This window comes from Aplidium turbinatum, chromosome 6 (genome assembly GCF_918807975.1).
Source record: "Aplidium turbinatum chromosome 6, kaAplTurb1.1, whole genome shotgun sequence".
Lineage (NCBI taxonomy): Eukaryota > Metazoa > Chordata > Ascidiacea > Aplousobranchia > Polyclinidae > Aplidium > Aplidium turbinatum.
The window spans coordinates 13,474,827-13,498,838 of NC_137477.1; the positions used below are offsets into that span (position 1 = coordinate 13,474,827).

The 24,012-nt window shown below is 38.0% G+C and overlaps 1 protein-coding gene across 1 annotated transcript in view; it reads left to right on the top strand.

Annotated features, from left to right (window-relative positions):
* Nucleotides 1-343: 343 nt before the first annotated feature.
* The window catches only part of LOC145772339 (uncharacterized), a 47,656-nt gene continuing 23,987 nt past the window's right edge, over nucleotides 344-24,012 (top strand). Inside the window, exons 1-21 of the mRNA XM_082584213.1 lie at nucleotides 344-391; nucleotides 1,001-1,194; nucleotides 2,561-2,703; nucleotides 3,209-3,280; nucleotides 8,426-8,524; nucleotides 8,635-8,709; nucleotides 9,046-9,127; nucleotides 9,520-9,656; nucleotides 10,127-10,230; nucleotides 10,597-10,720; nucleotides 11,344-11,399; nucleotides 11,671-11,836; nucleotides 12,265-12,435; nucleotides 13,516-13,718; nucleotides 13,973-14,166; nucleotides 15,123-15,242; nucleotides 16,394-16,541; nucleotides 19,192-19,318; nucleotides 20,139-20,338; nucleotides 21,188-21,428; nucleotides 21,641-21,843. Coding sequence (XP_082440339.1) covers nucleotides 359-391; nucleotides 1,001-1,194; nucleotides 2,561-2,703; nucleotides 3,209-3,280; nucleotides 8,426-8,524; nucleotides 8,635-8,709; nucleotides 9,046-9,127; nucleotides 9,520-9,656; nucleotides 10,127-10,230; nucleotides 10,597-10,720; nucleotides 11,344-11,399; nucleotides 11,671-11,836; nucleotides 12,265-12,435; nucleotides 13,516-13,718; nucleotides 13,973-14,166; nucleotides 15,123-15,242; nucleotides 16,394-16,541; nucleotides 19,192-19,318; nucleotides 20,139-20,338; nucleotides 21,188-21,428; nucleotides 21,641-21,843 — 2,892 coding nt within the window. The 5' untranslated portion in view covers nucleotides 344-358. The remainder of the gene's footprint in view (nucleotides 392-1,000; nucleotides 1,195-2,560; nucleotides 2,704-3,208; nucleotides 3,281-8,425; nucleotides 8,525-8,634; nucleotides 8,710-9,045; nucleotides 9,128-9,519; nucleotides 9,657-10,126; nucleotides 10,231-10,596; nucleotides 10,721-11,343; nucleotides 11,400-11,670; nucleotides 11,837-12,264; nucleotides 12,436-13,515; nucleotides 13,719-13,972; nucleotides 14,167-15,122; nucleotides 15,243-16,393; nucleotides 16,542-19,191; nucleotides 19,319-20,138; nucleotides 20,339-21,187; nucleotides 21,429-21,640; nucleotides 21,844-24,012) is intronic.

A 24,012-nucleotide genomic window follows, 5' to 3' on the forward strand; every position in this document is an offset into this window, starting at 1 on the left:
TGGCATTATTAATAAGATATTTATATGGTATATTTGTGTCATTAAAAACAAATGAGACATTTTATCAAGGCTTCAAATAGCAACTTTATTGCAATGCTGAGAACGTGAGCAAAATTTAGTATTGGTTTATCACATACGTGTAGAAATGTAACTATACTCATATTACTACATGACCATTATTTGTATAGTCGATGAAGAGCCTGCGGAGATCCGTGAATATCGTCATGTTCTTCGTGGTGAGCACAATGTCATTGTGATGTGCATGAGAAAATCAGGATATTTTTTCCTTCGACTGCAAAAAGTATTTCAGTACTTTGCCACTGTTCAGCTCCACTACAATATCTTATTACCATCGGAGATGACATTGACATTTAAGCCTGTAGCTGGAAAAGTAAGCGTTAATATATTTAACTGTACGTTTATATTATATCACATAATACTAATTTGTTTATTGTGTAGGTATATTTGTGTGCATAAATTAAACATCTCAGTGACTGGTTAAATTAGGATATGAATAGATTATTAACAATGGTTCTAGAAGTTACCAAATAGCTCATCAAAGAGAAGTGTCAAAGAAAACGTATTTTTTGACCTTATTAAAGCAAATTTTGACCACCTTTTAAAACAGCGTTTTGACTTGCATTTCCAAGAAAAGAAAATACGAATTATTGTATTGGGTCGTTTGAAAATAGTTTTCTGTTAGACGAAGGTAGTTTATATTATATACTTGAGAACAATTCATAATAGATTGTTTGGCCGGGGATTTTTTTAATTAAACTTCAACTATCATAAACTTTGTGAGAAACTATTTTATACTTCGACTGTTAAAGGAACCACTACACTTTTATCTGACTAGTATTATATTGATTTGCAACAGCATATCTTTTAGAAATTGCGGTCAAACTTTAAGACCCTGTTTCAGTTTATGAAAACACCGGCTATAATGCATTGTGATTAAAGTTATTGTTTTTGTCGTTTGATTGATAAACACAATTTTTAGGAAGCATTTCACCAGACCCAAAATGAATTTGAAAAAGCTTGCGTAACTTTGCTGGAAAGATTCTGCAATCTGATAGTACTTCGAAGTTGTCCCTATCCAAACGAGAACCTCTCAGAGCATCAAAAACAACACCAAGAATTTGAAATTTCCAAAAGAAAGGTTGAAGGAGACCCAGACCATGAGTTGTTGGTGTTGTAAGTACATGTGAACAACATCTTATTTTCAACTAAAGTTTATGGAACTGCAATTTTTCTGTGCACCCGACACGTCTGCCAACTCGCATATCATTTTATAGTTTTCAGCTAATAAGAATACATTAGTAGTAGTAATAGTCCAGTTTTAATCCGGTGATGTCCCATTGTCCCCGTTACCGGGGGTGGCCGGATTCACCTCTAAATGCTGCAATCGCCTTCACACCCTGCCTCCACATCAATCTGTCTAACGCGTCCTCTCTTGTCAAGCCGACCTTGCTGCTTTCCTCCTTAACTTGCCTTTTCCACGTTTTCTTGGGTCTTCCTTGTTTTCTACGACCCTCCACTTGCAACTCCAGCGCTCTTCTCAAAACATCATCTTCATCCCTTCTCTAAACATGCCCATACCACCTCACTTCATTCGCTGTCACCAACTTATCAACATTCTCATTCAACCCAAGCAAGTTCATAAGTACTTCGGTAGGCTATTCCTTTTGTCCATCAGCTTCACACCACACATTGCTCTCACCATCGCTCTCTCAGTTCTTCTTAAAATCGCCAATTCGTATTCCCGTAAGCATTTTGTCTCACTTCCGTACAGCATTGCAGATCTCACACAACTGATATAAATTCTTCCTCTCATTTTCAACGGAAATCTTCTACCACATGACAACTCTCGACACTCTCCGAATTTCACCCAACCAAACCTTACTCTTGCAGTCACTGCCGCTTCACAACCACCACTGGCATTCAATCTATCTCCTAGATAGCAAAAGGCATTCACTGATTCAACTTCGTCATTCAGCTTTTCCACAGGACCAACCATTCCTTCTTCAATCTTCTTGCATCTTTCACATTCAAAACCATCTCCGGATCTGCATTAATTTTTCTTATCTGCGAAGGTTTATGCAAAACTTCTATTTAGTGTTGTGTTCAAACATACTGGTACTGCTTGTGTTGTAACCATGTGGTGTCTATGACATACCAGCGTAGTGCGCTTTGATACATGATTCGTATAAAGAGAGACTGTGGGATTTTGTGCCCTCTAAACTGTAGGCTTTTCCATAACTTTTTATTGCTTGAATAAATGTGAATTTTATGTTAAATACACTGGTGATGTTTCATAGCAAATACGCATGTCTTACTTATATTCTGAATACTTTATTTAATCTGTTCTTAGGAGATAGCAGTATCAAATTTAAGAGTACAATACTTTTTTTTCATTTGAGCTAATTCTGTCGCCAGTCAATGAAAATCCAGCTTGCTGTGGCTCCATGTCCGCGGTTTAAAATAAAAGAACAAGTTTTTAAAAAAGTTTTAACCCATCGTGTGATATGCAACCAGTTGTTCAGTTGTATTCTTTTCTTAGGTGGTGTGATGAATCTGTACCTGGAACCATTAGAGTTGCTGGGATGCTTGATGACGTAGAACCGTTTATGAACTGGATTGCGGAAACGGTGATTGTTTCTTCTCAACAACCTGTTGCTGTTGTACCCGAAGAAAAACCGGAAGGTAAAAAATAATGAATAGCTTAAAATATGCAACTTAAACAAGCTCTCTCGGAGACAATTCGATACGCTCACACTCCTTAGTATATACTGTAATATAGAAGTAAATGGCTAAATCAACCCACCAAACAAAGTCGGTATAGGATTTTTTATTGAAATACAATGGTCAGTACATTGGTTATGAACAGAAGCATCAACCAAAAGCTTCATATTGTCAGTCTTTGTGACAGCACCTGGTTTACTTTATACTATTTGTGCTCGTCTTTGAAACCTTCATGTAAAACCGCCTTACAATGGTCCTATTGTGTTTCAATCCTGTGAAAGCAAATTGGCTTGAAAGGAAATCTATTCCTTTATGGATATATTAGTAGCGAAAGATCCTCAATCCCACACAGCAAAATCCGTCGTTATTACATTGATTGATGGTCTGCAGACATTGGATCAATGTAAAAATGCTTTGCTGTCTGGAAACTTTTTTTATTCTCACATCTAAACTCTTTGTCTTGTAGAAGCCATATTGGAGCCATCAGAGCAAAAGAGACGTTTGCAAAAGAATGAGATAGACCGACAGCGTACAGCAGGTAGTAGTACTTCATGTAGAGCTTGCGACAAAACACGTCAAAATCAGTTAGATTCAAAAAGTATTAAGCCTATTTTCTGCTACAACATGTAGAATGTGACAAATACATTAATTATTATCTATCATTTATATTTTGCTTTCAAGTGCTTTTGTCTATTCTTGGTTAGTGATTGAACAACCTCCGGCTTCGGTCACTTTTTTTGAACTCCTGACCGGAGGTGATAGTGGCTCCGGCCCGGAGCCGGAAGTGTGTTAACTGTGTGTGGCTGTGGTTAAGTTCATGACTTTGGATAAATGTAACTTTATGCATCAATGTGGTATTGCAGTAATGCAAGAATACACAATTAAGCATGTTGGCTATAACATTGGTCTTAAATGTATAATTATGTAAGATGGAATGAGTTCAAGGTGGTCAATCAAAAGTTTTCAATATTTTAAAAACAATACTACATCACGTGGATAGAACACATAGCCAAAATTAAAACCAATCCAAATGTTTACTCTTAAAAAAAAAAAACTTTTTAAAGGTTATCGCTTCACTGGTATACCAACAACCAGGTTCGTTGAGAGGATAATTTGGACCTAATACCAATGAGATTTTCAAGGGCCCCCAAATTCAAACACTTTTGAGAAAACGCACCATATCCAACGAATACGAGGTGTTTTCTTCAAGTTTCCGGGCCCCTTAAAGTGGTTATGGGCCCTTAAAATCATCCCAGGTCAAGAATTACTTTTTGCACCTCCCTGTCATCGCTACTGCTAACAACCGCGTGGTTAAAACATTGATTATATGAAGTAGATAGTAGACGTCGGAAGTTAACAAAACAAAGCAAAGTCCGGAAGCTCCGGCCAGAGTCGACACTCTCTAATAGGGTGAAGTGAAAAAAATTTTTTTTTTCAAATCAAAAAATCAGATTTACCAAAAGTGGCGTATGAACTTAAAACCAACTTCTGAGAAGGTTTTGGGTTTGTGCCACCTACACCCAGGTGGCCCATAATTTTTAAAGGTCATCCGAGGGTCAAATTTCATAAAAATCCCTTAACTTGGAAACCGGTTAAGCTAGAACGCTGGTTCTTCGCTTAAAACGTTCAGAAGGTCCATGTTTATATCTGTTATATTGCAACTTTTGTCTCTATTTCTACCACATAAGCCAGAATTTGCCAAAATAAAGTTTTTGCCTTATTCTCATGAAAAACGTAGCATCCATCATCATGTTCGATTTTCAAATGGATTCTTTAACAATAGAATATTGTAATATCAATGATCATCCCTCCCTTTCCTTTGCCATTGCACCATGTGATTTCTATGGAACTACACTGCTCATTGGTGCTTAGTCATCCATGACATTCTGCTAGGTGCACATGGCTCCGTGCAGTTTGCTGTAACCTAGTGTAGGACTAGGTGTTACTTGAAGAGAATTATGTGATCGTAGGTGAACCCGGTTCTTTTCACCTCTCACATGTAGCTCCAGAAGAGAGAACTGGTGTGAATATATCCAAGACTATATTCAATGTCATTAAGGGCACATCATTGGAAAAAGATTGTTAGTTCTGAAGGAACAGCTACAATGACAGGTATCAAAAGTGGCTGTTTTGCATCCTTAGAAGCTTTACTGGGACGGCCATTGCAATGGGTTGTATTTAATTTAAATGGGCTTCCACTAAGGCACATTTTCCAACAACTGGAAGGTCTTACAGCAGGTCCGGATTCATTCTCAGGACCTCTGGGTAAAAAGTTACATGGTGCAGTTTCTGAATGGAGCGTGGTGAAGTTCAAGGCTATTCCTAACCCAAAGTTTCCTGTCATCCCGAATGACGTAATTGATGATTTAAGCAGTGACCAATATTATGCGTATCGAATAAGCTTTGCTGTCATGTTGGGATGTGTAGATGCTAACCTTGAGCTGTTAGAAGTTGGTGGATTATGTCACTCACATTGGTTAACACTCGGGTGCCGTCGGAATGGCCCGATTCGGTGAGTCCGATTCGGTGAGTTCCCTATTCGGTGAGAGCCTTTTTCGGTGAGAGCCCTATTCGGTGAGTTTTTTTTAAATTATTGCGCGCCGTAGCCTAATTATCATAGCCGTTATAGGGGATACGGGTTAGGGGTTTGGGGTTTTTGGGGGTTAGGGTTTTTGGGGGTTTTGGGTTTTTTGGGGGTTTGGGTTTTTGGGGGTTTTGGGTTTTTTAGGAGTTTTGGGGTTTTTTGGGGGTTTGGGTTTTTGGGTTTGAGGTTAGGGGGTTTGGGGTTTCGGGGTTAGGGGTTTTAATTAGGCTACGGTACCCGATAATTTTCAAAAAAAAATTCAAAAAAATCACCGAATAGGGCTCTCACCGAAAAAGGCTCTCACCGAAAAAGGCTCTCACCGAATCGGACTCACCGAATAGTAGCAGACCCGGGTGCCGTATACTGCGTTGTCATGTGTCTCAAGAAAATGCATTGATAACATTGTGCACTATGGTGGAGTTTTTACTCAAAGTCTATTTCCCTAGCTGGTTCTACATCAAGCTCAAGAGCAAGATTACTGATGGACCAATAAATTTCTACAGTATTGTTGATCGTGTGGTAAAGTTTCCAAAGAAAAATGTACGAGATATTGCATTGAAAGTTCTTCAAAGAAATTCTTATTTTGCGCACCATGACAATGTTTTGTTGGCAATGCTGGCCGATGACGATGATGAAAGCGTTTGCCGGCTTGGGGTTAATAAGGTGCTTAGCATGCGACGAGCAGCAGGGCAGTATGTCATTGAAAATGAGGCGTTTGATTGTGTTGATGATGGCAGCGACCTTCAAGAAGTGGCAACCACTGAAGAGTTTGGTCACAGTTCATATCATAAAGTCCGAAAGTTTCAAATTACTAAAATTAATCCAACTGCTAAAGTATATATATTATAAATTATCCAGTTTGAATTTGAAAGCCATGTATGAGCCACCTGCATTACAACATTTGAAGAATGAAGATATTGAAGATTTTAGACAGAACAAGTTAAAACTCGAGCACACATGTCACAACCAAGCCGTTGAAAGGCACATTAAGTTGGTAACCGAAGCTTCATCAGCTGTCGTTGGATTTGAAAGAAGGGACGGTCATATACGTCAGAAAATAAGATCGCGAAAACTCAAGAAGAGATTCAATGCAAAGCAACAGTTTGCTACATAGCCTAATTCTTAATTTAGTGTTTAATTAATAAACAATCAAGCATGCATTATCATAGGGGGGATGTTTAGAATAAGCTTACATTGTTGGGAACCAGTATCAGCAAAACTAATATATTTTGCTTTGCTAGTTATTTCAATAAACTTGTGCTGTGTAGTGCTATTGGATATGTGTAATTATAAATGAGTTGATGTCATGGTTTCTGTAACACTCATTGCAAACAGTGGTGGATTAAGGTTGGCAAGGGTCTTTACCAAAGCCCAGCAAGCCTTGCCCAAATTTGCAATGGATCGGAGTCAAAATATATTTTTTCTGACTTTGATAGTCCTGTCGTTTTCAGGTTGAAGGTTTTCAATATTTTTTCACCACATGATAATTTTATAATGCGACCCTGATTGTGTAGCTAAGTAGTTTCTTATAAATTTCATGGAAACCAAAGATGTAAATTTTGAAACTTAATGTCAAATAACATTGTAACATTATTATATTATGAGTCTTTGCTACATTTTTTTGTCGTTGAGTTTTTTTGTCACATATCCATGATTGTTGCTTGCATATCCTTTGTACTAACTACTTAGAAAGTATTTTAAGCAGTACTTAGTCAGTTTGTACCTATTATGCCTTAACACACAACTATGGGTGCAATAGTTCAAATATAGCATTTTCACTTCTTTACGTTACATAGCTTTCAAACTAAATTTTTTTATTTTTATTTTTATCTGCTTATGTAGTTAAAATAGAGACAAAAGTTGCATTTTAGAGCAACATATATACATGGACCTTCTGGAAATTTTAAGCCAAAAACCAACATTCTAGCTTAACCGGTTTCCAAGTTATGAGATTTTCATGAAATTTGACCCTCGGATGACCTTTAAAAATTATGGGCCACCTGGGTGTAGGTGGCACAAACCCAAAACCTTCTCAGAAGTTGGTTTTAGGTCCATACGCCACTTTTGGTAAATCTGATTTTTTGATTTGAAAAAAAAAATTTTTCACTCCACCCTACTCTCTAACCGGAACATCCGGCCTCCGTCCAAAATCTTGCCTCCGGTGCATCACTATTCTTGATACAGGCGCATTGCAGCATGGCATCACGCTCATGTTGGTTTCAGTCAATATACGTTAATATTTGATAAGTTCAGGCTGTATGAATTTTTATTTCAAAAAATGGTAGCTGCTCCTAATTTAATAATATAAGTGTTTTAATAACGTCTTGTTTATCGTGTGCAAAACAGGCACAGAGCATTGTATTACTTTTTATCTAATCATGCTTCAAGAGTACAAGTTGTTTTTTTACGTTTTGTTACAAATGTGTATTAACGTAGTTTTGACGTTCCTACAAACTACTTTTTGTTATGTTTAAATGAAAAAGATGGAAACAGATCCCTTTCACATGCAACGTAAAAAGATAGCTTATTTTCGTTTGTACATCAGCATTTGCCACAAATAATACTTTGACTACATATCTATATTTTTGTTTTATGCCTTGAAAGGTTAATTGATTGATGCTGTCTGCTGATGCACTTTTGTTGTTTAGTCTGAATTCGAAAGCCGACGATATGCTGTGCAAAACTCTCGTTCTATGTTTTCAATTTCATTAAAATATGTTTTACGTTATAGAATAGTTAACATTAGCAAATGCTGCCATAAGACGGTGAAAGAGACATTTCCGACCTTGCCCCAGCCAGGGTCAAGGAACTAACTACCTCTATATTGCGTTAACTGCAATTGAAATTTGTTGATCAAGTGTTTAGCCTATTTCTATATCTTATTTCAATTAGTTGGTTGATGTATTTTGTTGTGCGAACCAACGTCAACGTAACAGTGAAACGTCACGGCACGCAAAAGAATATGAGAAACGTTTAACATACTATTTAATACTGTAAAAATACTAGATTACCATTATTCACAAAACTTCAGATGCAGCCTGTAGGAATTGAAGACGTTTAAAGCGCCAACTTTTATATACTCATTTATCTTTTGTTAAGAAAAAGACATGCAAGCTGGATCATCAAGGCAACTGGAAGAGATTGCGACTCGGGCAAAACACCATGGTTCTGTTACTCCTACAATGGAGAGTGAAGTCGGTAAGAAACAATTATTTTCTGTGTTGTTTCGTTATTTTTAACTTTAATTATATCGTCCAGTATTTAGCGTTAACACAACCAGCTGTGAACTTGGCTCATCTTTTTTGTAGACGTGTCGTCTGATGTGAGTGCTTCTCGTTCAAGTGTCACCACATCTAAAAATGAAGTCAACTACAAGAAAATAGGTAAATTGACGATTAGGCTACTCACTGGGATTGTATTGATAGCATTAAATATGCAACAACGTGTGCTGCTGGTAGTGGTTGTGCAGTATGCGTGTATGCTCCTATTTTAGTTCAACAATCAGCATATTCACTATTGCGGTTTCTGTATTAATTCTCGTAGGAAAAGTTAGATTGAAATTTTTTCTCATAAAGAAAGCATATAAGCCTATGATTTTTATGATTCGTTTTGTGCTTTGGAAATACATTAAATACATTACATTATTCGTGCTTTTGAAAATTTTACTTGTTTAAAGGGTATAATATTTTATTTTTATGCTTTCATGTGGCATATTGTAGATGGCAAGAATTTTTTAACAACTTTCTCATGGTTTCAATTACTGCAAGAAGATGCGGCTTTATTTTATGGAAAGGAAAACAGGTATGTGTGAGCTGTGATTTTGAGAGCGACAGTTTGATAATAATACATACGGTGCATTTCTTATTCGCTTCGAGTTAGATTTTCTTTAATTAGTTGACTTGCAATTATCTAAAAAAATATTATCAGTAAAAGGTATTTCTAAGATTTATTGGTACTCAATTCTACTAAAGCATGACAATTGACGTACTGCTGTCATTGTGTAAATTAGTAAGTACCGCGTACTGTATGTTAGTGAGAATTGCACAACCAAGTTAAGCATAAAACATGCATTACAAAATTAACTTTAAAACCTTGCTAGAGTGATGACCTATTGACACTACGTCATAAATTATCAAACTAACTCACGTTGATTGTTATAAGATTGAAACTAAGTGGGAGGCATTCCATTGCAGATGCGTTTTAATTTCGAATCTGCCTCCGTCTTGCTCATACAAAGATCTACGAAAGTATTTCCGTGGCAGCGGTTGTCCTGTGAGCCGGATCATTCGGATTCAAGATGGCGTTTTGGTCATGTTCCCCGACACTAAATGTATCTTGTTACACATGATCATTTTCTCTTAATATTTTGTAACGCAATAGGCGAATTCGGATTTCACAGAGAAGTTGAAAAAATAAATTACTGGTCTTTTTGAAATTCTTTTATCACTGCATTAATAATTTTTGAAAACGCATAGGAATATCCTTGATCGACATGAATCGTGTTTCTAACTGCTTGCAAACAGTTATTCTCTACGAAGAAAGGATTTAGTTTTACAGTATTTTTAATAAAGGGATTATTTGAGTTACCGTTGCAAATATGATAGTCATAGTAAATAAGATTTATTTGAATACGATGAGACGTAACTACATTTTTTCTTTCAAAACGTAGTCCACCTTCAAATTTTTCTTGAAGATGTTGATGGGTGTTGATAATATCTTATTATGGCCGCAAAACGACTTTTTAGGTTTTCCATTGCTGCAATGGAGAATACTTATCAGAGACCTTTTACCATTTTACAGCCGTAAAACTTGTTGTAGCCGGCGACCACACCTTTGATGATGAGCCATTGACGGTTGTTGAAAAGCAAATACCTAAAGTAGACAACGAGCGATTGTTAATCGAGGTTTGTAAAATACACTTGATATAGTCTTAAGTTTTCAATAAGCAAATCTTGTTTGATTTACCCCACACCCACACATACTATCGCCGTCCTTCTGCAAAACGAAGCACGGCAGAACAGTACACGAAAAGTATGATTTTCTTTCAGAGAAAGCCAATAGCTATGCCTAACAACACTGCTACAAGTCTTTTTTCGGCATCATTTTCTTCTTGCTAACATGCTTTCAGACAAAAAATTCTGTTTTGACACTCTACACTTTACAGTATGACCTGTGGTTAAATCTTGAAGTACAGTATTCTGATGTGTTTATGACGCCACTAAGCCAACTCTGCGAAAGTTGCACTATCGTATAATTTATTGAGTGTTCAGGGGATTTTTGAAGATGAAGAGGATGTATTGTCTATATTGGAAGGCTGTGTAAACCCGTTTGAAGGAAAAATTAAGCCAATAACAAAGCTAAAGCGATACTTGATCAGGTTTCCAAGGCCGACAGGTAAGGAAACATATCGTAAGGGGTTGGCTTATTATTTATCGCACGTCTGTACTCTGGCACATTGATATTATCTTCTTAAAAAATCTCGAACTGTGTGACTGTTGCTGAATCGAGACTTCCTTGTGTACTCACATTCAGCAGAAACATAAGAAAGCTTGTTTGAAAAAGGCTTTCAGATCGGCTATATGGATTTGGCACACACTAACGTACATTGCCTCCAACATCCCTCTGCATTAACTTGTGAAACCTTTACCTGCTGCTAACACAATTACATAATTAGTAAAAAGTTATCTTGGTTTAACCATTTATAACACCTTCTTCAGTGCACACAAAGATTCCATTTGCTTGTACTGGAAGTTAAGCAGTCAAAGTTTGTATTCATCAAGCATGCATTTGTTACCAGAATACAATACTGTGTTCACCATGGGTGTCGAACTCTCGACCTTCGAACTTCAGATTAGGCATGTCACTCTTACAAGCACGCGGCATGTATCTTTAACTTCATTTTTTTAGGGGTAAAGATTTTCAACCTACTGGTATCATGATATTACAGCTAGAAATCAGGGTTTCTTCAGTGTTTAGTTTAAGCGTAAGTCGCAAGCTACGGAGGTTTTACTTTTCAGACATACTTGGGTTGATAAAGAAGATAAAGGAGTTGTCTCTAAACTCGAAACCTCAGGTAGGTGATGTCATGTTAATAGAAAATGAACAACCAAGATCGTTTCTGCGTGTTTAAAATCATCTGTTTTTAGACTTTGTAGTTCTCAACGATAACACCAATGTAAAATAGGTTGTTGTAATATAATGAACACGTGAACATAGTGCATCGGACCTGCATGTTATGTATTTTGACATGTAGCAATGACTGTTATTTTTCACTCAAATATAAGTTGAACATGTCGTTTTCAATGTTCAAGTGGTGCTAGAGAAAACAAGTTTACCTTTTCTAGATGTCGAGAGTGTGCTGCACTGATTGCATTAAACTCACTGGGGTGGCGAACTTGACCGAGGACGGAATCAAACTGGTCTGCCAGAAGCACAAAATTGCGATCACTTGTGTGTTTCGAAAACAAAAGTCGGACGACGTAGCTTTTTTGTACTTGCGTGATTATAAAGGTATTTGTTTCAGTAAGATGGCAAAGTCTAACGAACAAGAGATACTTGTTGATTGGATTTTTTCACTCCACTAGACGTGCTGTTTTAAGAAAACCTATTTTATAAGATAACAAAAGCAGTGAAAATTTGCATAATGAAAATCACTAGTAAAGTGATTTATTTGCAGCTAACACTTTTTTAATGTTGTCACTCAGTTGTAATAGTTTCCATGCAAACTGTATTGCTTTCTTGATTTTATGAGTTTTCTTATTTTCGATGATTCACAAGGGACTAGTCTAAGTACGTATGTTTCCTAAAACTTTCGTCTCCCACCGCAGGAGATTTCCATAGACTTGTGATTTTTTTCAGCTGCACACTTTCGATTGAATCGATAATTAAAATTATTCTAGTTTCATTAAAGACTGCGTTGAATTTCTCCTGTTAATTAGATGCTGAATCTTTGATCAAGACTACTATCACTCGTCGTAATGGTGATAAGCTCAAGATCACCAACTACATCCAGGACATTGCAGTTGTTCAAGAAATCAAGGAAAACTTTGATTTTTCTGAAGAAAAAATTGAGTCAAGTGCCAGCGAGGGGGAAAATGATCCCTTGACTGGTACGTAAGACACAAATTGCTTGATGGCAAAGTGGAATTTTCTCCGCGTATAATTTATATGTAACCTTTTTGTTTTCCAAAGAAAGAATTGCTATTGATAAACAGATCATTAGTAGCAACTTGATATCATTAAATTGCATAATTCAAAAACTATACATAAAATAAAAACGTATATAACTACATAAATTCGAACCTTTTCGGCAAAACTTTTTGTTTTCGTCAGGAAAACAACTTAATTCATCTAAACCAGGGGTCACCAACTGGCGGCCCGCCACGCTGTTATGTGCGGCCCGCGGAAGGTATCAGCGTACAAGTAGGCTATAACCAAAAATACTTTTCTTGAAGAGTTAAAGAGCATGAAGACTTAAAATACTTTCCGGGAAGCATATTTTCGCTTTGTATACGATTCCACCGACGGTTTTATAGACTCTCACAAAAAGGATGAAAAACCAACTCTTTGCTTTTTTAGAGATAACACTGTTCATGAGTTACAATAGAAACGTTTTTTCGGTGATTTCCACAAGCGTTTGTTTCATGGTACCTGGTTTCTTTCTCCCTGTTATTGGAGCCTATTTTTCGCTGATATGTTTGCAAGTCACTATTGTTGCCTGTATTGCGATGTGTCAAACATTTCCATGTTTACTGAAACTGTCAATTGCAAGATATCTTTTGTGAAGCGAAGTGACAACACCACTCTTGCTTGGCGATGAATGTTCTGATGAAACCGCTCGCCTCGCTATAAGTGCGCAAAACAAGTGGCCTCGTGTATTAGGCATTGTTAAAAAAGTCAAAAGTGTTGTTAAAGGAGCTTGGCCTGGCAGTAGCGTTGTTCGACTAATTTTGTTGCTACGGTATTCTAAGATAAATATTAACAACATGTAACGCTGGATACTGGGTGCGAAATGCGTTCTTTTCAAGCATAAGAGTCAACCTACCTAAAATTTTATTAGTGCGGCCCGCCACAGCTCTCCTTAGTGCCAAAGTGGCCCGCATGCAAAAAAGGTTGGTGACCCCTGATCTAAACACATCGTAATTCATAAGAACTATTTGCATAGTGAAAAGTGAAAGTGTTTATTGCAGAGCCACAACAAAAAACCTCAAAGAAAAAACGAAAGCTTCAAACATTCCAGTGTGACTTGGACACCGACTTGCATGTCTTTGAACTTGTGTTCAGATCCGATCAACTGCAGCTCGATTTAACCGAACATTTAATTGGTTTGGCAAAAATTGAGTTCAACAAACCTAATGGACTTTCTGTCAAATTCTCTCCTTATATGAAGCAGGTACGTTTATCTGTGTTTTTGTTTTAAGTGAGTACTTTTAAAGAATTAAATGACCTGGTTTTGCACATCTTGACGTCGGAAATTTCGAATTGTGTTGATCGTCTGTTTATGATAGGCAAACTCTTTGGAATTGTTGTGAAATAAAGTTTTTGTAAAAAAATCTTTAATTGTTCAAGCATTTTGATATCCAGTGGTTTAAATAATACGCAACAATTGGGATTATATTGACTTATTATCGGGTTGTTTGCTTTCAGAAAAAGGATTATGATGGAGACCAAAGCGTCTTTGAAAGAGATTGTCGCAAAGCAACACACAAGTTTATGAAAAACTTTGTTTCCGAAAAATACAACTTTTCTTCCAAAGACTATGAAGCTATTTCTAAGAAATATAGAAAAAACGACGAAAGAAAATCTCATATTACAAGTGATAGTATGCATCTGCTTATTGAGTAAGTAGTGCCACAGTTATAAATGCATCCTTTAAATTTATTATTGCTTTAAAAAGAAAATATTATAAATGAAGCCATCAACATAAGAAGAGTGATTAATGGCGGTATTGAAATAGTAAAAAGGGGCGTTATAACAGACTGACAATGGATATGGAAATGCCGGATTACCAGCACAAATGAAAATAAACGAATGGGCTGAAATAACTACTCAGTAGACTCCATGAAGAGAAAGAACCAGAAAAAGATCAAAGACATGATGACTAAATATGATTGAAAAACAAATTAGTAACATTCGGATAAGGTGATGCGAAAGATGAAGCTTTATGAAAGGATTTTTGAAGGCCGTCAGCGCGTCACCCAGCGGAAGCATGACTGCTTGATGATTACTATCCAATATTCAACTATGAATAAAACATTCAAAGTGTTCGAATTCAATGAAGGAAATTTAGTCGTTTGATATTAAGGTTATCATTTGTTAACTCCGTTCTAAAACAGGTTAAGCCACATTACAAACTTTGTTTTCAAATTGATGTCATTTTTCGTAACAGCACCCACGATTTATGCTTAACGTTATTCCTATTCATTCTATTGCTTCATGTAAGAAGGAACACAAAATGTTCGATACGATTATTACACTTTATTTGTATCCACTGCACCAGAAATCAAACGCCGGTCGATCAGAAGCAAGGCTAGGAAGGTGTCAACTCAGGAACTGAAAGAAAGGTTTGAACTGTGGCCAACCTGTGTATTTGTGTAAGGTCTAAACTGTGGTCAACGAACCCTTGCTCAGCCACAATACCATGAGATATCTCGTAGCACAACAACAGTCAATGAGAAATAGTGACTACAATTATATCTGGATGTAACTTGAGCCAACGAAATATTATACTCAATGTTGCATGCAGATTGCAGAATAGACGCTTTTTCACAGACATTTTATAATTCAAATGTTTCAGGTGGAATCGCAGCAAGGATGGTTCCATCAGATTGACCGGCTCGCAAAGAGACGTGGACAACTTCAAGCAAATGTTCAAAGAGAAATATGAGAACATTCCTTGCACGCAAAAAGAATACCAGTACGTTTGTTCAACTTTAAACTGTCTAAATTTTCTGTAGTTTTGGCAGAGAGAATTGTCATTGGCGCCCCACAATGTTCATAAGTAACGCAAATATTACACAGAAACATAAACAGTATTAGACTTCCAATTCGTGGTGATGATACTATGGAGCAGTGACACTTGTTTGTTCTTGTTTTTGTATTCATTGACCTTGATTTTCTTAAGTTAGTTAAATTTTTTTGTGCGATCTTGTATAATTAGTTAATTACGCAAGTCAGGTCTGTGGCTTTATGTCCTTTCAGTGGGTGCTGTTTTACATAACTCAGAACTTTGTATGATTCAGAAGAACAAGTGATCGTGTGTTTAGCCCTGTTCATACTAGATTGTTTTAAAAGTTTTTGGTTAGTAAGTTTAAAATAAGTATAAAATAACTCATTCGTTATTAGAAAGTAATGTTTCATTTCTTCACTGAATGTTGCCTAAGAATAAAATGTATCACATGCACTGGTTGTCCTCTAAAGAGCTTTGATTGCTCAAATTGTGCGAAATTTAGCTGGTTTATTTACTAAGTCTGTTAAGCTCATACATTCGCTTTGTGTGCAAAAACAAAGGTCATCTGATTCTTGTTTACTCAGTAAAGGACGTTGTTGATTAATTTGCTTTAGGCACAAATAGATTTTTGTTCAGAGCAACCAATTCTGTGAAAAACACGTCAATAAAATAATTTTTCAACGTTGTTTATACATACAAATGCCTATTTGCACCAACTGTGGAATATCAATGGCGTTTAAAGAGACGATGTTCATACCTTAGTGGCCGAGTGGGCCAAAAAGTTATGGACACCGTCACATTACTTACAGGTATTTATATAAATTTTAACTTTGGTGACGTGTCTGTGGAAGTGGTCCGAAGCATAATTATGTAAGCGCACTAATGATGCCTCCACAAATATATACTTCTACGATCGATCTGTCAAAACTAAACACCTTCAAACCACTACCTTTGATGGTTAATCAAGTGTATGCTACGACTGCACTGAGCTTTGTAAGCAGGCGAAGTTTTCACGGTCACACTTCAAACATGGCGTATGATCTTTTTTCTATGAAAATTTCTACAGTCAATAATCTTTAGAAAAGAAAAACACTCATTCAGGGACTTGTTGTTTATAGGATACTGGATGGATGTGGCATTTTAGATGCAGCCGGAAGAGAATTCAACGTCACGGTGACGAAATGTAACAACAATTACAACTTGCTTGTCCATGGGACCTCAACTAATGTTTTGGCAGCAGAGAGGATGATGAAGAATGAAAGAAAAGTAAAACTTTATTGTCGTAGTGTAAAATAGTTGGTCTGTCTGCACTGTCTAAGTACCAAAGGATCGGTCAACAGTCTCAATATTTTAATAGAAATCGATTTCTTGAGAGGCGTAGCCCTCACATCTTCAGTCTCGTATGAATGAAACAAGTCACGGTTCGTGCAAAGAAATTGAAATATACACACTATGACGTAATAAGAATAAAACAAAGGCGTGAATGCCACGGGAATGAATAGTAGTGGAGTCAACACTAGGTCAAATATAAAAATAATTAATTGGTAGAAAATAGACAAATTATTTTACTGCAAGTAAAATCATGGATTGAATATTGATGGTGGCTTTAATCTTGTCAAGCCACTTGTCCTCACAAGCGTCAAGCCGGTGTAGCAGTCCAAGAGTTACTGCATGCCAAAAGTTACAAGAGTTGCCAAATATTTCATTTAAATTTTGTTTTGAAAAATAATTAAATTTTTAATTTCTCAAAAGATCAGATTAATAATTATAAGTATTTTGTAATGTTAACTGAAAAGCTTGCATTAGTTTGAGAGCAATGAATTCATTACACTTAGTTAAAACAAGTTTCGCTTTTCTATCGATTGCGAAAACGCCGGGCACCGCTGGTAACTTTTGGACTGACAGTAACTTCCAGACTGCAACGCTGCAGAAGCAGTCCAAAAGTTACTGCTATTGTAAGTGGGTGAGCTTTTTCGAAATTCTTTTGGGAAAACTTGTAAATGGACTGAAACTTTACTTGGTCAGTAGATTAAACCCTCTGAAAGATATGAATCCCAAGGATAAATTATAAAATATTCTCACCACGAAACCATAATTCTAGACTTTAAGTTTTGTGCCACGTGTTTTCGATGGGAGTCCAACCAACGGAAATTCATTGGTATCTCACAGTGTTCAGCACTTTCGTAAAAGCTAAAGCCTTCCCCGCGTGTGAGACTGTGATAGACTACTCACTGAAGGTTGATGGCGTTTTGACTACCGGTTGGCCTACATGTAGCCTAAGTTACTTTATATTTCTTCAAAACGGTAGTTATGAAAAACCAGACCAAAAATAGGCTCAGTGCTTCATTCACTAGAAAAGTTTGATTTTAACTTTCATGAAATAGGCCTACATAAAATATAGTCTATGTTCGTCAACTACAACTCAAGACCAGCGGCTAATAAATCAGCCTTCAAATGCAAAATTTGCACGATATATTAAGGCCTGTAGCTTATTAAATGCCACCGATTCACGTATAGCAACGATTTAAACTTTGAAATGTTTGGAGCGATGATCAATTAAATTATTTGCTTCAACAGAGCCATATAGCCTACAATGAGTCAATAAAACACTCATAATAGCCTACTACATTGTGAATCGTAGGTTGCATTATAGCATAGATATCTTACAAGTATGTAAGATATCTATGATTATAGCACAATCAGGATGACAGTAAGAGACTATAGGCTAAGACCGCTAAGTGGTCATCTAGTCAATCACCTCCCCATGCAAATTTATTTTCCAACGCACGTAAGGCACGGACACAACTTCAAATGGTATAATACAAACAAATCAGGTTAAAATGATAGCCTACGTAAATTGTTAGGTAACAAATTCAAATTTCATTCCAAAACAGCAACAATTTCTGGTACAAAACTTATCTTTTTACTTTCATCTTATTTTCACTTCATTCCCAATTACGTTTCTGCTGTAAATCATGTTGTTCAGATGCAATAGTGGATAAGTCTTCAAGTTCAACATGTTTGCAATGTTGAAATTATTTATACAAATCTACTGCAAGCGTCAAATCTGAAAACCCTGTTTTCGTAACTTCTGGACTGGCAGTAACTTTCAGACCGCGTATACGCGGTCCAGAAGTTACGGTAACTTTCAGACCGCAGTAACTCCTCGACCGTTACACCGGCTTGACGCTTGTGAGGACAAGTGGCTTGACAAGATTAAAGCCACCATCAATATTCAATCCATGATTTTACTTGCAGTGAAATAATTTGTCTATTTTCTACCAATTAATTATTTTTATATTTGACCTAGTGTTGACTCCACTACTATTCATTCCCGTGGCATTCACGCCTTTGTTTTATTCTTATTACGTCATAGTGTGTATATTTCAATTTCTTTGCACGAACCATAACTTGTTTCATTCATACGAGACTGAAGATGTGAGGGCTACGCCTCTCATGAAATCGATTTCTATTAAATTATTGAGACTGTTGACCGATCCTTTGGTACTTAGACAGTGCAGACAGACCAATTAAGTTAGTAATGGACAAAGGATCGTCGCAGCATGGTAGCTGTTCAGATAGTCAGGCAGATCTCCTCCATCAGTTTAATACTAGCGAACTTCAAAGTGTAAAATAGTGTGTAAAATAGTGTGTAAACTTGCTGTTACTGTGTCGCTTTGCTCAATGCACTTCACCTTGTGTCTAAATGGTTTGCACAGAAATTCACTGGAGCTTACCGGACTATCCAGGGATGTTTTTTTAGTTTCAAGAGATAGCTTGTTGAAGTGGTGAACAAGTCACTGCGAAACGTGAGAGTCATGTGAAATTCATTCCATTTGTACACACAATTACCAAACTTCATAAAAAAAATAATAATTTCTCTTTTTCTATATTTTACATCATATTTGTTTCAAAGGATATTGCAACATCGGATCTGTCATTTATGAACGAAGCCCAGTTGAAGTTCTTGCAGGATGCCTCACGCCCCAACTCTAAGGTCGAGGGTCTTATTCAAAATCAACTGAAGGAACGTGGTCTTAATGGTAAGTCTTTGAAGTTGGTTCTGACATTTCTTGCTAGTTTTGCTTGTGCTCTTATTTTGATCGTGCGTTTTTAAGATTGATGTATGGACGATGTACGATTTTTCTATGTGTTCACTTCAGTATTGAAACCCTTCTGAAGACGTTTTTTTAAGTAATAACAAGGTTGGAGGTCAGGATGTTTGGAAACAAGTTTTAAGTTCACTGTCAAAATTTAGTCGTTATGTTTAAGTTAAATTTTGCTTAGCGATTTGTTTTCTCACATTTCACGTTCGTTCTGGTTGCCATATTATGAAGTAGATGTGTTTGTAATTATCGGTTACAGCTGTCAAGCAGTCAGGATCTGTAAATAACAGTTTATTCATCCCGTATTGATTTTTCACTGAGCCAACTACTTATTGATTAACTAATTTCCATTAACTTTGACTTTGTGTTACGTTGAACTTTGTTTTTTTTTGCCCAAAAAAGTGCTGGTTGTACTTCACCATCGTGTCTGAGGCTTTAGGACAGGATGCTTATTCTTTTACCAGCCTATTATATAATAAGTGACATTTTTCCTGACTACAACTAGACTGCAACCAGTGTCTGGCGTCGTTACCCAAGACATGCATACCTTGTGCTCTATTTCGTAGACAAAGAATGGTAGATTTATAAACGATGTAGTCTGTGGTCTGATTCTCTGCATCACACTCCCAGGAAGAAGATGTATTTACGCATAGGTGCACGGTTGGTCGTAAAATCTCAATGCCCGTGCAAGTATGGTTGACACACCCACGCCTCTTTTGGTAGGGACTTTTTAACCACAACTTTTGTTGTTTGTCAGTGGTCTTCAAACTTGAAAACGGTCCAGAGCTGTTTCATAAAAGACGTGATCTTGCAAAAAGCACCCAAATTCTGAAACAGCTGGTTACATGCAAAACTGTTGATTTGGATGAGGACATTTCACGAATTGAATCCGACCTCGATTGGAAAGACGTACGTGATTTTGTCAATGAAACTGGAACGGTTGTCCTGCAAACAAAGGTATAAATCCGTAACTTTATTGTTCAGTTTGTTTTTTGGTCGATTAGATGTTAGTGCACGGTTTTACGTCGTTTGTTCCCCATATTGAGAGGGTTGGACATCAGCAAATTACGATTCGGCTTGACGGCGACTTTCCACGTACTCCTATTTTGAACACTGATCACCACATGGTTCCCCTTTCGGAGATCGCTCCTTACGTTATCGCACCACCTCTTTTTTGGTCGTTCACGTGGATTACGCACGTCTACTTCCATCGACTCAACCTTCTTAGGACAGGAGTCCTCTTCCATTCGTTGTATGTGGCCGTACCAACGGAGTCTTTTCCACCGTACGACCTCTTCAACTTGGTGATTGTCAAAGCATTTTTAACTTGTAAAACTATCATTAATCACGAAGCTTTGGGGTTACAATGTGAGTAACAAATATTTGTTGAAGTGATATTATGATGTTGGGTAAAGAATATATTTTTCATAAAAAGTTGTGGCGAATAAAGTACTCGCTTTCCAATCAATTGATTCCAGTGCGACTGCCAGCTAAATTGGTTATTGAAAAGCGACGCTTATCTCTATACCCAGGGCATAAATTAAGCAGGTGAAGCTGCTGACAGAAAGGTGACTTAAAGAAAGGAGCTGACTTGACTGTATCTATTCTTGTTAGTGTCAAATGTCGAGTTCAAGAACCCCATGTTCTCATCGAGAACGAACCGAGAACCTTTTGTCTTCTCATCTCCGGATACTCCGTATCGGAGTATGAGATCACCTTAACTATATTTGTGCGAAACACAAAGAAACAGGTATTTTCGCTTTTGAAAAATACTGTTTAGATTTAATAAGTTAAATTTGTTTTTAGCGACAACAACTTACCCTCGTTGGGCTGTCACCACATTTTGAAGAAGCCAAAACGCGCGTCAACAACTTCTTCTATCAAATAGCTGAAAAAGAGGATGTAGTGAAAATGGACCCTACTTCAAAAGCGTTCATTTGCAACTTCACAAGTGTGCTTGATGGCTCCGATGTTTTGAAAGATGTAGACTGGCATGAGTCGCAACACGGGATTTGGATGGTTGGAAAGAAGCGCAGCGTCGAGAAAGGTTTTCTGTTCAAAATCAGTTTCGGTCTCGTTCAGACTGGTTGCATTGAGTGTTTTTTCTTTCATGAAGTTAATGAAACTTTACAAAAGCTTTGTGAAGAAACTTGTTCAATAAACAAATGGACATTGAACTGTTTTATACCTTCATACTAAATTTAAAAATACGAATATCGTTTTGCTTTGAAATCATAACAGTCATCTCTACACTTTTAGCGTTTGTCTGGTTGGGAGAAACCGTAAAGTCTTTGAAAACAACTTCAAAAGTCATCGAGAAACCATGGAATGTGAAATACTTGTTTGGCGAACCTGGAAAGCAATTTTTGAAAACCGTCCAAACGGATTCCCAGTGTTTTATTAAGCTCGAGAGGGATGAAGTTGGTCCTCAAAGACCTGTTCGAGAATATAACCCACCAAAAGTAAGTATTCTACCTAACTCGTTTGAAAATATTAAATTTACTGAACAGTATGACTTTATGAATACCTATTTTCGCACCATCGTCACGTGATGCGGCGTGGACATGTTGTGCAACTCGCTCTCAAAAAAAAAAGCAAAGAAAATAACTGGATAGATGTTTTATTCTTTGAAATGAGCTTTTTGCCCTGCTTTTATCATAACTTATGGGGCATCATTGTACGTTATAGTTCTTTCAAAATGTTATTCCAGATACACTTTCAAGTGTCCATTTTTTTTGTTTTTTTTTCACCGGATTAAAACTGGACTACTACTACTTTTAAAACGTTCTTTTTAATTCTTTTCTCCACTGAAATTTTGCCATTTTACTTTAATATAAATGTAAGTCGTGTCCGTTTTTATATGATTTCAAAAACCATGTACAGTTTCTGCATTTAAAATTAACTTTAGAACTAATGGAACAAACCACAAAGTCTTTCTCGCATTCGTGTTTTTTTTACTTCTCCAGAATTGTGTTTCTTTGCGGTAGGTTAGGTGCGAGCAGAGGTTAAGTTCTTCTTCGTCGTATGAGCTTTCTTCCGGACTATGTGTTTGGGCATGAGGTCATCAGCCACTCGACAGTCTCGTCATCCAGGGCCTTCAGTCCAAGCGTTCCATGTGGTGGTTGATGGATTGGGCAGTCATGGACAACATGGTCTACTGTCTGGTCTGTGGCACCACACTCGCATCCCGGTGAGGGAGCCAGGCCCCATCTGCACATGTCTGAACGAAAGCGACCGACGCCGGATCGTAGGCGGTTAAGCCGGACCCACGCAAGTCTTGCGAGGGACATTTCCGGAGGGTGGGGATCGACGTCGGGTAGGAAATCACGGAGTCCGGAGGTGTTGTTTTTCCACTCCGTGTTCCATGTGTAGTTCGTCCAGTGTGCCGCACTTATTCCAAGATCTTCAACGTTGTTCAGAAGCTGTCGTGCGGCGGGCACAAATGAGCGTCTTGATTTCAGTCGCTCCTGTTCTCCAGGTAGGTGCTGGAATGTACTGTGGAGGAGGTGGTCGGGGTCCAGTGCGCGACGAGCAAGGAAAATCATGGCTCCTTTACGGCGAAGCTCAGTAGGTTGGATGCCTACAAGGATGGGAAGGCAGTCCGTTGGAGTTGGACGCAGGCATCCAGTCACAGTGCGTAGTGCGTCGTTGATGGCGGTGTCAATGTGGCAGGTGTGAGAGCTGCGGCACCACACTGGTGCGCAGTACTCGGCGGTAGAATGGACGAGGGCCAAGGTAGCTGTGCGAAGGGTTTTCGCGTCAGCTCCCCAGCCGGAACCCGCCAGCCGCCTCAAAAGTGCAACGCGCGCAGATAGTTTTTTGCGCAGTGACTCCAGGTGTCGTCAGTACGTGAGTGACCTGTCTAGGGTTACGCCGAGGTAGGTGGGTTCGGCGCAGTATGGCAGGCGTTCGTCATCGGCGTTTTGCTTCCTTGTTGATTAGATGGAAGGCCGCCGACACTGTCTTTGCCTTGCTGAGCTGTAGCTTCCATTTCTGGAGATATGTTAATATAGTTGACATGCCCTGGCTTAGGTTCCTCTCCATTGACTGCCAATCTCCGGCTGGATGTAGGAGAGCCAGGTCGTCTGCGTAAGCATACTTCCTGGAGATGGTGTCAGGCAGGTCATAGATATAAGTGTTACACAGGAGGGGAGCCAGGACAGAGCCCTGTGGGACGCCGTTCCTGAGTCGACGTAGTCTACTTTGTCGGCCACTACCGGTGGAAAGGGTAAAGCTGCGGTTTTGCACAAGTTCCATAATCATATGGACCATGTGCCTGTCAGGAAGGAGACGGAGTAGTTTGCAGGTAAGGCCGCTGTGCCATACATTGTCGTCGGCAGCCGTGAGATCGACAAACACGGCGCCAGCCTTCTTTTTTGCCGAGAAGCTGTCCTCGATGTCTTGGTTCATCAGAGTGACCTGGTCTACGGTTGATCTTCCGTGGCGAAAGCCGTCTTGTTTCCGAGGGAGCTGAGGGTCTATTATCGGTTCGACACGGGCGTAGATAAGTCTCTCGACTATCTTGAAGGGGATACAGAGCAGAGAGATGGGACGGTAGCTCTTCGGATCCCCTGGAGGCTTCTTCGGCTTTGGGACTGCAACTACTAGGGCTCTTCTCCAGATTCTTGGGA